The sequence below is a fragment of the Rhipicephalus sanguineus genome, chromosome 3 (assembly GCF_013339695.2).
Source record: "Rhipicephalus sanguineus isolate Rsan-2018 chromosome 3, BIME_Rsan_1.4, whole genome shotgun sequence".
NCBI classification, from domain to species: Eukaryota; Metazoa; Arthropoda; class Arachnida; order Ixodida; family Ixodidae; genus Rhipicephalus; species Rhipicephalus sanguineus.
The window spans coordinates 221,800,667-221,814,576 of record NC_051178.1 but is presented as its reverse complement, the minus strand read 5'-3'; the positions used below and the strand labels follow the sequence as shown (position 1 = coordinate 221,814,576).

General features: G+C 47.7%; 1 protein-coding gene across 1 annotated transcript in view; it reads left to right on the top strand.

Annotated features, from left to right (window-relative positions):
* Positions 1–13,910, top strand: part of LOC119388327 (run domain Beclin-1-interacting and cysteine-rich domain-containing protein) — a gene marked incomplete in the record, with an annotated part of 358,140 nt that overhangs the window by 87,855 nt on the left and 256,375 nt on the right. The window contains 1 exon segment of the mRNA XM_037656030.2: positions 3,475–3,598. Coding sequence (XP_037511958.1) covers positions 3,475–3,598 — 124 coding nt within the window.

The following is a 13,910-nucleotide window of genomic DNA, read 5'->3' as shown; positions in this document are numbered from 1 at the left end:
GTGCTTGCGTCACGTGCTGAAACCTATGTAGAAAACATTACTAGTTGTTTGGCCTCATTGTGACAAGGTTTCTGTATGTAAGCCGAAACGTCGTTTTCTTTAAAGCTTTTATTTGGTCGTTGTGCTTCGATCCCTTCAACAGCAGGAGTGGAAGCAAAGCGTTCTTCTGTTCCTGCTGTTTGTCCGTTCATGTAATTTGCAATATGTTGCACCTGCTGGCCAAGCATACCAGCATCTTTGAACATTGCTGCTTGATTGGGGATTTCATAGAGCTAACTCTGCGTGATCGCAAACGCGAAAGAAGCAGTTCTGTCTCTGTGAAGAATAGAATGAGTTCCTAGCGAAAGCAATCGTAACTGAGCTACAGGCGCATTTACCGCAAATTAGTTTTAAGCAGCTGAGCAACATTGTTTAGAGCTGGTCGCAGTTTCCAGCCGCATTGCTATCAGCTCTATAAATTTATGTGGATATTCTGTGATCAAGCTAGCTTCAAAGATTTTTGTTGAGCCACTGCACAGCACCACGAACAATTCATGATGCCGTAACGCATCTTGCTCGATTCCTAGAATTTGGTGTGCGATAGGGTTGCAAAACACGTGCTTTGGCCACCGTAAACGTAGTTGCTATAGTTCAGTTGTCGCCTTGATTTTGTGCAATTTATTTTAGACCCTAGCTTCCTTGTTTTTGTGGCATGCTATGGTTTTGATGTGGTTTGATGATGCTATGGTTTTGAAGAAGTGAAGTAGACGAGAAGACAAGGTGCCACTGGCAGGGACGGAACCTGCAAACTTTGGATGAAACTCTCGATGCTCTACCAATTGAGCTATGTTGTCCTCCCATCCACCTTGTTGGTTATGTCTGTGCCTGTAGACCTGAGAGTGTTAGTGCCACTTGTAAGCATCACGTTAAGTGTGGAACACTTTGCATGTTCGGGTCCTGCCAGCAGCAAGTTGTTTTTGTGGTTTCTCGAGTACACTGGCTCTTGTGCCTAGTCACCACGACAGTCTTACCCAGCTCGGGTGCGCAGCTGCACTGTCGGCAATGGAGGGCGCGCCACAACAAAGGTTAATAAGACAGTCGTGGTGACTATAGGCACAAGAGCCTGCGCACTTTCGAAATCGCGGAGGCATTCTAAATGATAAGAGACACGTACGTGAGCTGCTCTTCTATTGCTCTGATTGATGAGGAAGTGGCTTTCCTGGAACGTGCACAGTTGTGATCTACGCATGATATTATTGCTATGATTGGTTATCTTTGAGTGAGTGTGCGGTTTTGATGTTGCCCTCTTTCCCTATGCCAGCCCCGACGGTCGCGCTTTCAGGAGCCAGCTACTCGTTAGTTTATTAAAGGACCCAGTACGTCTAAAGTCTCGTGACAGTATGTGTCTGGTGTTTTTTCTAATAAACATTGAGTTATTAGACAGTGCCTGTGTCGTGGTTCCTCTTTTTGTTGTCAGTGTTCCGTTTGTGCTGGTCGTCATAAATACCTGGGCAGAAGTGCTGTCACCTTGGGAAGACAGTTGCTGGAAGCCTATCATATTAAGAACAAGGGCACAAAGTGTATTAGCGATACTTTTATTTATTTGTTCAATAGCCAGTATAGCTTTTTTGATTTGATGCTTGATTAGCGACTCAGCGGCGGCACGCATGCGCTTAAAGGGTCTGCTTTCCATGTTTTATTCCTTAAATAAGGTCAGTTGATGTTCAGCGCTCGCCCTGTGCATTGTGTTCTTTCCTTTACACTTTTGCGCTAAAAAAATGCATGTGATAAATACAGACCTCAGACGTAGTTTTACACTATTTTCCACCATTTTTCTCATTTGTCATGCTAGCATGTTAAAGTGACTGGTCAGTGGTAGCACCCTACTAGTGACTGCAGTGTAACGAATGCCACTTAACGACTATTTCAGAATAACAAACTTAATAATAATCCTCAGCAACATTTTTTCATTTAACAAGTTGCTGAATGGGGGAATATTTCATTAAACAAATTCATCACTGAACCCGGACATATTTCTGAAATAATTCAACAAGGTTTTGATGCTCTGAAGTGCTGCAGAGGCCGATTCAAACCCTGTAACTCAGCGTGAGGCAGTGAAAATCCTTAAGTGGCAAGGTTTTGTGTTTCAGCAAGAAGTGTCCAGGGAGGTGCACAAGAACATACTTACGCACAGCCTGGTTGCACATTAAAAGCATTGGCGCAAATGAAAATTAGTCACCTTTTTCAAAATGAGATAAGTAGTGACGCAACTGGTATGCCCTTAGCATATGTTGATGTACAGGCGCTCCCAGAATAATTCGGAACGCCGAGCATGCAGCCGCTCGTCGGCGGAGCGCACCGGCGGATAAATGGACGCACGGTGTGCGCATGCGCGGCCTCCCTATCGAGCTAGTTTCGCTCCCTAGTGCATCTAGACTGGCGTTGTCTAGCACCAAAAGGGTAGCGCTAGGTGCTCTTTAGCATTATCACAAAGCGAGCGCGGCGGCGATGACGCAGCACCACCGTGATTTCGGCTACTCGCGGGCGCTCTCCGCCTCAAGCCATTAGATGGCGCCCGCTCAACGGACCGACGACAAACATTTTCTGGCCGCTTAGGCGCGCGCAGTGGTCAACACCTGAGATATTCTTACACCGTGTTCCAAATATATTCGTATCTCCTTATCAATCTGGCCACCGATATGTTCACGGTTGCATAAGATGAACCACCGTCCTTTGCGAGCGCTAGTCGCAGTCGCCTACCGGAAATAATCTGATCAAATAAATATGCAGCAAAGTAGCGAAAGAAAGTGTCATCCAAGCACACGAAACACGCACGACGGCTCTGCTCCAACGCGCGTGCATGCGCACACGCGGCTTCTCACAGGACACCACCCACCCAGCGCCCTTTATCAAAACGCTAAGGGACACACAGGGCACCTTTTTTGTAGCAACACAACGCGAATCTAGGTGCAATACGGAGCAACGTTTGCTTGCTAGGGAGACCGCGCAACGCGCAGACCATAGTACTACTTTTCTGCGCGCATACTCGCCGGCGCGCTGCTGCGTGTCCGGCGTTCCGAATTATTCTGAGAGCGCCTGTACGTGCATAGCTCCACGAAGTGCTCTTCACACCTTTGACTCGGCACCACGCTGTGCCCTATGCTGTTCCATATTCTAGTGCATAGTCAGCATAGTGAACAATTTTTTTTAGAGTTTTCAAAGTTTACCCAAGTGAGAGGTCACAGTATTTACTGCTAAAGATTGCTTGAAATATTAAAACCACTTATTCTTAATTAATCGCTGTTTGGCGATTGTGACCGTACTACTCAAAGGTTGCTATTTTGTTGGATGTGAATGCAGTGTTGAATAGTAGGATTGGTAACTGTACAACACATTTTAACATCAGTAATATACGTGAACAGTTTTTGTCAAAACCAAGTAGGGCCGATATGCCGATAGAAGCTGAATGAAAACACATTGTGTTGTCATTTGCAGAAAGCCCTGCAGCAGCAGCTGAATAAGGATGGCCAGCCCAGTGGTGTGTGGTGCCGTGCACCCGCAGTGGCCACCACGAGCACGTCACCCCTGAGCTCGGCCTACTCGTCGCCCTGCTTTCAAGGTAGGACTTGTATTCACGTGACGTGGTTAGGATGAGAACTGGGTGAGTTAGTAGTGAGTCATGGCAAATATAAGCAGACAGCGCAAATAAAATGAGTATTAAAGAAGACGGAGGAAGATAGGGCACAATGCTGTTTTATTGACAGAACGTTAAAATACTTGTGACTGCGCATGCTCTTTCTAGGCAAAAACAACTCATGACTGTCACTCGTGGTTTGATGTCATAATAGGCAACTTATCCTAACGCTTGGCTATCAGCGATTTGTATAATCTAAAACGAAATTTCTTTACCGTGCAGGGTGACTGAATAATGTAGCTTTGACCTGCATTTTATGTTTTGTTGGCCTCAAAAATTTCACCCGTCGATTTGTATGGGTGGTGGAAAAGAATCTTTGTTCGAGCGAATTCCGCAGTACACCCGCGTTCTTAGCAATGCATTGCCAAATGTGAAGAACAGACATTGCCTCTCAGGGCATTTTCAGTTGAAAGTCAGCACTCATCTTCTGTTCAGTCTTCTTTAGTCCTCATTTCGTCTGCTTATAAACAGTAAAAGCTCGTTAATTTGGATTTCATAGGACTGGAAAAACTGCCCGAATTATCGAAAATATCAAGAAAACGATAAATAAATCTCTCTTACATTATGCACTTTCATTTTCTTGAGTAATACGCAAACCATGTAATTATTTTGCATAAGAGCAGTGCAAAAGCCGCAATTTTCGTCATTTGCGAATTCGTTCACAAGACCCCCTGTCTAAATCAAAAACGTCCCTCTTAACCAATACCTTATTACGTACCAACAGCGCGATTGCGGATGGCAACCACATCTTTCTAAAAGCCCACAGCCGTTTGGGCTGTCCGTGAAAGTCGTTTTCATTACTTCGTGTCGCACATTTGCGGCACTTCGCACTCGGCGTGCTTTGAGTATCGTTCGAATTAACCGTGTTGCAGCCAAATAAGACCGAATTAACGAGACTTCGATGCCATCAAACAATGCATATGCTTGCCGGAACCAAAGAACACATTCGAATTATCCGATTTTCCAATTTAACGAGCGGCAAATTAACAAGATTTTACTGTATTCGCCATGAAAGCTTCTTATGCCACCCCATGAATGGGATGCCAAGGACTGGCACCCTCTGAAACACCTCACGAAAGTACGGACAATAGACCTCTCCCTGTTTGCAAACAGTGTGACGTCACTGGCAGTGTCCCGCCCCCAAGTCCCGCCTTCGGAGCAGGGGCTGGTTGGCAAGAAAGATCCGCCGAGGGGATCTCTCTGCATAGCGGCACTGCGTGTGTCTGCGTTACTTCGATAGAAGTTTTTGCAAATTGCTATTTTCTGAACTCACAGCTGTTAGAAGGAAGAGTTACCTGTAATGAACGATTCTGTTAGGTCAACGTATGTTTTGCTCGTCGTGGATGACAGCCATAAAAAAATCTTATGCTCCTCGAAAGCGAACGTTATACATTTTCACGACGACTGGTGTTTGGAGAAATATTAGCATGGCACGGATGTGAACGTACTCAATTTCTGTCGCGAAATCTTCACTGCAGTTTTAAACGATGTGCAGAATTGGCGGCTTCTGTGCGCGAGATCACCGATTAGATTCTCACTCACGGCGCAAAATTCTGATCAGAGAAGAATGAAAGAAAAAAGGACGAAGGAAACACTCATTAGCGTGCGTTCGGTTAACAAATCCCCGTGAAAACTCAAGCGAAGCTTTCCCTTACGGCGTTCCTCATAATCCACTGAGCAGTTTTGAGATGTTACACACAATAATTTAGTTTTAAATAATCTCTTGCGCGGTTACTTCGCTGTATCTGATGCCTACAACGTGTTGCCATACTTACTCCCCTTCTTTAGACTTGGTACACAAACTCGAAATGTCACCTCATAAATATCGAGCCGTAAAGATAAGCTAACTAGAATATGACAAACAAGAATTTCCACTGCTTCAATTAAGACGTACATCTCCAATAAAAGGCGATACGCGTATAGGTCTGGATATTCGCCGTGGTAAACCGTACATACATGTTCGGCAATGCTAAAACACGCTGGTAGCTCATGCGTAGTCTCACCTTTCAGCCCGGACATCATGCACCTTTCTTTTTTTTTTTTTTGTGCACGCAGCACAAACACTGAGATGTACGCACTCGCAGATCACAGCGTCAAATAAAATGTCCAATCCTGCTGTTTCGTCGACAACCGGTCACTGCAAATTGCTCTGTTAGATACGACGCGCGCCAATGTTTTCGCAAACAAGATGCATCGTTATTCACACAGCACACACCGCACACAATATTGTCAGTTTCAACGTCCGCAAATGTGAACCGATATCGTCGCTGCCTTTAAATGCACACTACACGCCACAGTAAACGAGGCACATTTTCGAAGGTGATATCGCCGTTCCTCGCACAGACCACCACGTGGGTTCCCTTCTCCAAGTTAAACAGCCAGCAGCGTGGCAAATTTTTCGTCACGCAGTCCACGACACATTTAGATGTTCTTTGACACATACCACAAATAATCTTGGAACCGAAAGATTAAGGCAAAGGTTCAAAAGAAAAAAAAAAAAAACGTGCGCCAAACACCGTGCCACTGTACCACGCTGAGCCGGCAGCGGGAGTGTTTTGCCAACCACCCGCCGTTGCACGTGCGCTGAGATGTCACGTGACCTGACGTCATGGGGCGTGAGTGACGTAGGCCGGTAGAGGTCTATTACAAGTAAGTCCTTTGGTGTGCCAGCAAATACCGGTTGTGATACAATGACAGAGTCAGAGCCCAGAGTTGTGAAAGCACGAAATAACGTATATTCTTTCCGTATTTGTACGTAGTAGGTCGACCCATTTTATCAAAATTTGAAATCCAAAGTATTGTCGTGTGATCCCTGGTGGCATGCGAAAACACCAGTGCGGTAAAGGTCCCTGTAGATGTTATTGGGTGGAACTAGGCCTCCGCTATACCTGTTTCCCGCAACCAACCCAGTGTGGCCATGCCGGTCATGTGACCCATGCCTCGCTGATCAATCACCCTTCTTCCCCCCTCCATAAAACTGCCTGCAATAAACGCGGGAGAGCAGTCTCCCGTCAGTCTCACCGAAGCTCGGTGTACGAGTCGTCACTCTACGCGCCCTCCTATCGCTCGGCCGCTCCGTCGGCCTGCCGCGGGGTTACGCCGCGCTCCTGCCTTTACAACACATGGCGTCGATACAAAAAAATTTGAGGGAGTTGACTTACAATCGAAGTCGGTAACTATAGGTTTTCTGGCTCACGTTAATCCAAATGCCAGCTAAAATAATCCGCGTGCCACAGGAATAATCTGAGCACCAAACTGTTTAATCTATGGACGAAATATTTAATCCTAGCATGTAAATATTTAATCCAGGTGCCAGTGCAAATTGGCTGTGTGCCAGTGAGTTTAATCTGAGTGCCACCGTGTTTGATCCAGTCACAACAGCTTTAATCCATGCACACAAAAACAGAAGGTTTACCAGTTTAGTCTAAATGTCAAAACAAGCAGTAACGTGATTGCTGCGCCAATTGCGCCAAACTGCGCCAAGAGGTGAAACCTGCTACATCGTGCTACATTTTGCCAGAAATTGCATAATTTGCTCCAAGTGTGCGCCAAGACGCGATTTTTGCGCTCTTTAGGAGGAAAAAGAAAGATGGCAGGTGCTCGAAATGTATACTTCAGTTACTGCTGTAAATTTTAGTGGTCATAGGAGCAAACAGGCGAGAGCAATGTTTAGAAAACTTCTCGATGGCCATAACTGCACACTCAACTCGGAACATTCGATTGAGCTAATAGATATGAGCAAGTAAATCGCACTTGCCGCCTAGCTCTTGATTGAACTCACAATAATGTGCATGCCTCACCAGCATTCGTGCTACAATTTTGCTAGTTGCGACTGGTCTGGCCCAGCTGGAAAGACATGCACACAGTGCCTTGTAAATGGCAACTTCGGTACCGGATCACGCGACCTACCGTAAAGTTTTGCTTAGTGCAAATAGATGGCGGCTTGCGTAATCGTGTTGGCTGGCAAGTTGTACAAGAGGACAACAAGTACCGACCCAGACAGCGACACCGTGCAGGGAGGAAGCTGAAGTTGCCCTGTATTGGGGCAGGCTCGTAGTATAAATAATTCTCTTGATGAAAATGAGACGTTTATATGTGCAACTAATCTACATGTCTAGATTAAATTCATTGTTAATTCTGCATGTTGAGTTTTCCGGCCGGGATGGCGGACCCTGCCATACATTGCCAACTACCTTCTATACGGTGAAATTACATCGTCAAGTCAGGTAAAAAATATTTGCGGAATGTTGTGGAGTCGGAAAATATCTAATAATCGGTAAAATTACAAGTTAATGTGAGACGCCAGTCTTTTATATGAAGTTAGATTGCATTAATTATAGTTAGCAGTGCGGCTGTGTACTTAGGAATAGGATGTTTCGTTTTTAATTGTTACGTTAGTTTACAAAAATATTGTAGTGCTTTTTGTTCTTACTTCCATAAGGTTTTATGCAGGTGACTTAATAACATGCTACAGTCAGGACTTATGAACAATTCCAGTTGGTGCAGTGGCCTGTGGAATTTTGCTGGGGAAGCACGGTGACATGAAGTCTCATTCTCGCAAATTTCACTGAGTGCGACGTTGAAATTTGGACACAATATACCACTTAGTTATTAGACCCTCTATTCTATTAACCGCTAATGAACCAAAAGCTTAACGAGTCTGTCCATAAAGTGCAACAGCTTGTACTTCACTACGCAACTCTAACATCTGGGCTGTATTGAAAGCACAGTCGTCATCTTAATTAATTTCTTTCGATATTAAACAGAATGAGTGGAAAATTTACGCGCCTTAAAGCATCAGGGAACGCCGCACTGAATAACAAATGAGAACTGTATCGCGAGGAAATGTCGGGTGGCCTGGTGTCACGGATACATGGAAATTTAGGGCTGTTCGTAGGTTCTGCTGTCCTTGTTTTTCGGGCGCTTAAAGATCGTTTGCTTCAAAGGGACACTGAAGGCAAATATTAAGTCGACGTTGATTGTTGAAATAACGGTCCAGAAACCTCGTAGTGCTACTTTTGTGCTAAGGAAGTGCTTATTTTGAAATAAAATCACGTTTTAGTGGTCCGCATCGCGTTAGCGCACTTCAAATCACACGCCTGAAAGCGGTGTTTCTCACGTCACTGCCGCCGTGCCCAAAGTTGCCCGCCTGTTACTGCGCGGCGGCGTGCGCCATTCGGCCATCCGGCAACTTCACATGCATGCGGCATTTTGTCGAACTTTCTCTCAGAGCGACTTTCACGAGCACGCATAACAACGCGGCAGTGCGCGATACCGAAACTACCACTGAGACGCGACCGCGTGAGCGAAGCAGGGTGCCGGTCGAAGCGCAGTTCGGCGGAAAACGGAATCTTTGAACCACGCGCCCCGTTCCCCATGGCAGCGCCAAAGAGGTTCATTTTTCCATGAATCAAACAGAAACGAACAAGCAGCATTTTATTACGTCTCTTGATGCACGGAAGGTTTTTATTTATTGCAGCTAGTTTGATTACGAGTGATTAATTGTAGTCGAACTCTCACGTCATCGGGATCATTTCCAAAATGTGCCGCTCGCGGCGCTCATCGTGTGATACGTTAGCTTAATTTCTCGGTAAGTAGGGCACTGCTGTTGATAATATTGCCGTTTTAGACGTCGTCATACATTGAGCTTTCACTCTGACATAAATTGTTATTTTCCTTTAGTGTCCCTTAAACGTGAATGTTCGTAGGAAAGTGAAGAGCTGCGAGTTAATTTCAGCTTTTGGGATATTATCTATAAATATACATCTATGTGCGCATATATTTATTTTTTAGACATGATAAAACCATTTCCGCTTAGAGACTTTAAAAGTTGTGTTCGTAAATCTATGACATGCAACTGCTCCAAAAGGCTGATTTGCTGCTCTAAAGTGAGGTTTTATTTGCTCCAGAAGCTGTGCCAAAGTGGTTTCGGTCGATCACATAGCTGAACAAGGCAAACATGAGACGACAGGAATGATTTCTTTTTTTGCCACTGCACGCTAGCACTTATGAAATAAGGTACCGCAGTGTTTTCCCTGAACATTTTGGCGCCATACCCATAGGTCAGCAAAGTAAATGGAGCTCACTCAGACTCACTCAATCAATATATTTTTCACTCAGGACTCTCAGATTCAGACTCACCAAAATTTTCCTGAAGCGGACTCACTCGGACTCACGAAATTTTTACTCAACCGGGCTCACTCGGACTCAGAATCACCATAACTTTCTGCGACCAGACTCACTCGGAGTCAGACTAACATTTTCGTCAACCGGACTCACTTGGACCCAGGCTTGCCAAAATGTTTCTCAAGCGGCTCACTCGGACTCAGATTCATGAATATTGCCACGCCCACTTCTTGTTTTATTTTGATGTTTTTTAGGTTTGAACAGCAAGGACGGTTATCAACGCTCGAGGCTGTCCGCGAAGCAGTGTTCGAGAAGCTTCTCGATTGTAGTAGGTCGTTTTGTTAAGATTTCGCGCCGCACGCGAATGTTCCAGCTTTATCGAGAGATAACGCCGCCACCAGCGATATCGCTGGAAAGTTCGATGGCGCCTGTATAAAAGCCGAGCGCACTTGACCGCTTGTCAGTTGATCGACGGTCGACGTACTGTTCACCGCTATCAGTGCATACCGTGCGTATTGCTGTGAAATAAATTTCCGTTTCTCGGCCACAAGTTCGGCCAAATAAACAGTTTCATCATGAACACTGCGCTAGCTGTTACTAATAAACAGTTTCATCTTGAGGAACTGCGCAAGCTGTTACCCTCACCAGTGCCTCAAGTGGACTCGATCGCAGAGCTCGTTCGATCAGAAATTCAACAGTCACTGGTGATTCCTCAGCCAGCGCCGCCTCAGCCGCAAGCCATGAGCTACGCAGCAGCAGCCCGACGCTACGTTCTCCCTCCGCGCCCACGTCAAGACACCGCATCGCCACAGTTCGGCCGCCAGACGCCGCCGCCACCACCGACGCCCGTCCTCCTGTCACCCAGCGCTATGCCCCGCGCTACGCGCCAAGGAAGACCGAAGTTTGGCGCCCCAGACAACCGCCCGCCCTGCTACCACTGCGGGGAAGCCGGCCACACCTACCGCCGCTGCCAGTACCGACACATGGGGCTACGCGGATTCGCCGTCAATGCGCCGCGACCGTAGCCAGGCGAACGGCCTCGCGACATCGACGACTACCTCACCGGAACACAGTGGCAAGAACGACGACCTTCCCGCTTGTCGTCGCCCGGCCGCTACATGTCACCGCACCGCCGGCAGTACACTGGCCCAAACCGGGTCCGGTCGCCTAGCCCGTATCCGGAAAACTAAGGGCAGCAACCGATGGAGGTGCGGTTGCTGAACGATGAAATGCTGAAGATCCTCCGCCGTCGACGACGACGCCGCGACTAAGTTCCGAGCCCCCGCCGCACGCTGAACGACGTCCTGAAGACGAAACTTCGTGGCCCGAAGAAAACCTGACAACGCAACGTCGAAACAGCGGGACAAATCGACGAAGCCGTGATCCGACGCCACGACCTAACCGCAACGCAAGACGACGAACTAGCGACCTCGATGTTCTTATCGACGGTCACAGCGTCACAGCTCTCGTCGACACCGGAGCCGACTATTCCGTCGTCAGTGGGCCATTCGCCACCAAGCTGAAGAAAGTAAAGACCGCTTGGAGTGGACCCGAAATCCGGACTGCTGGAGACCACCTGATAACGCCGATTGGTGTCTGCACGGTGAGAGTCACCATCAATAACCGGACTTATCCTGCGAGCTTTGTAATCCTACAAAACTGCTCCAGGGATGTGATACTCGGAATTGACTTCCTAAGTGACCACGGCGCCGTTACAGACTTGAGGTCTGAGTCGATAACACTAACCTCAGACAAAGCGCTCCCGCCCCACGCGACGCCAGGGAACCATGCACTGGATGTGATAGAAGAGCAGGTGACCGTTCCGCCGCGCTCCAGCGTCATTATTTCCGTCGGCACCGAAAAACCTGCGAACCTTGAAGGCGTAATCGACGGCGATCAACAACTACTCCTGAACCGTCAAATTTGCGTCGCAAGAGGTATCGCCGAGTTGCATGACGGTAAAGCAAAGGTACAGTGGTCATAGCGTCGCGCTCGGAACTGCATGAGCGACATCTACAGCTTGAAACGGGACCACATCAGAGCATGCGCAGTGTCACTGATGCGCTCGCCATGTAATTTCCGTCCTTGTTATCGCCGCGGCCGCGACAACTGATTTCGCCGTCAGAAGCGCTGTCAACCGTATAGCGCCTAAAAAAAAGAGTGCAATCACCGGATCGGCGTGTTTTATACTGCGCACTTATTCTCGGTTCGCAGTATCATATCATACCGACAATGCGCCGGACAATGGATAAACTTATATAAGTGGACGCAAATCTGCTGCTGGGACAATGTGACCGCGAACGACAAATCAACACGCAGCATAGCTTTCATCGCGCGCTGACAACGGTTGGCTTCGCTTCGCTTCGTTTCCTTTTATTTTTCTTTTTTTTCTTGTTTTTGTGATAAACTGTTGACAGCGCTTCCAACGGCCAAAGCAGTTGTTGCATTCGCGGTGATAACCAACGATGGAGAATGCAAGGTAGGCGCATCAGTGGGGCTGCGCATGCTCAGAGGTGCCCCGTTTTCAACTGTAGATGTCGCTCGTGCAGTTCGGAGCACGACGCTCCGTCGTTATAGGTATGAGAGTTGACCACTGTACTAAACTGTACTGCTGACAAGCTTCAGCCACGAATATAGGCACCTCAACATGGGTACGACGGTTGCCTACATCGACGAATGTTTAGTCGCCAGCGATGCTTTCGCCCTCTTCGATGTTGCCGAACCTGCTTCGACGAACAGAGGTCCCGAACCGGATTTTGACGTCAACCCGAGCCTTCCAAAGGTCAAGCAAGACCAGCTCAAAACCCTGCTCCTGCAATACGAGGACTGTTTCTCGTCGTCATCGCGGGTCCGACAAACACCCTTTGCTAAGCACCGCATTATAACAGAAGAAAATTCTCGACCACTCCGACAGAGCCCCTACAGAGTTTCAACGCGAGAACGTGAGGCCATAAAGAAACAAGTCGACGAAATGCTACGCGACGACATCATCCAGCCTTGAAAGAGTCCGTGGGCGTCACCCGTGGTGTTAGTGAAGAAGAAGGACGGGACACTGCGCTTCTGCGTTGATTATCGGCGCCTGAATAAAATCACGAAGAAGGACGTGTACACTCTCCCACGGATAGACGACACCCTGGATCGACTTCACAACGCGACGTACTTTTCGTCGATGGACGTCAAGGCCTGCTATTGGCAGATCGAAGTAGACGAAAGAGACCGAGAAAAGACCGCTTTTATAACACCCGATGACCTCTTTGAGTTCAAGGTCATGCCTTTCGGTCTTTGCTCGGCACCTGCGACGTTCCAGCGCGTCATGGACACCGTACTGGCCGGATTGAAGTGGCAGACGTGCCTTGTGTATTTGGAAGACGTCGTTGTGTTTTCCTCGACCTTCGACGAGCATCTCCGGCGGCTTGAGGCAGTACTTCAAGCAGTCAAGACCTCTGGACTGACCCTGATGCCAGAAAAGTGCCGATTCGCATACGAGAAGCTCCTGTTTCTGGGTCATGTGATCAGCAAGTCTGGGGTGCGCCCAGACCCGCGGAAAACAGCTGCCATCGCCGACTTCGCGCCACCCACCGACAAGAAGGCCGTGCGCCGATTTCTCGCCTTATGCGCCTATTACAGACGCTTCGTCAAAAACTTTTCACGGATCGCCGAACCACTGACGCTTCTCCCGAAGACTAACGTGGAATTCAGGTGGGAAACGGCGCAAGTGCAAGCCTTTCAAGAACTTAAACGACGCCTGCAGACGCCACCCATACTTGCGCATTTCGACGATTGCGCCGATACGGAAATACACACCGACGCGAGCAGCATAGGACTCGGTGCCGTCCTTGTGCAAAAGACTGACGGGCTTGAAAGAGTTATCAGTTATGCTAGCCGGTCACTATCCAAGGCCAACTATTCCACAACAGAAAAGGAATGCCTTGCCATCATCTGGGCTACGTCAAAGTTTCGCCCCTACCTCTATGGCAGGCCCTTCAAAGTTGTCAGTGACCATCACGCCTTATGTTGGCTAGCTAACTTGAAGGACCCTTCAGGTCGTCTCGCACGATGGAGTCTGAGGCTTCAAGAATTCGACATTACCGTCGTGTACAAGTCCGGACGA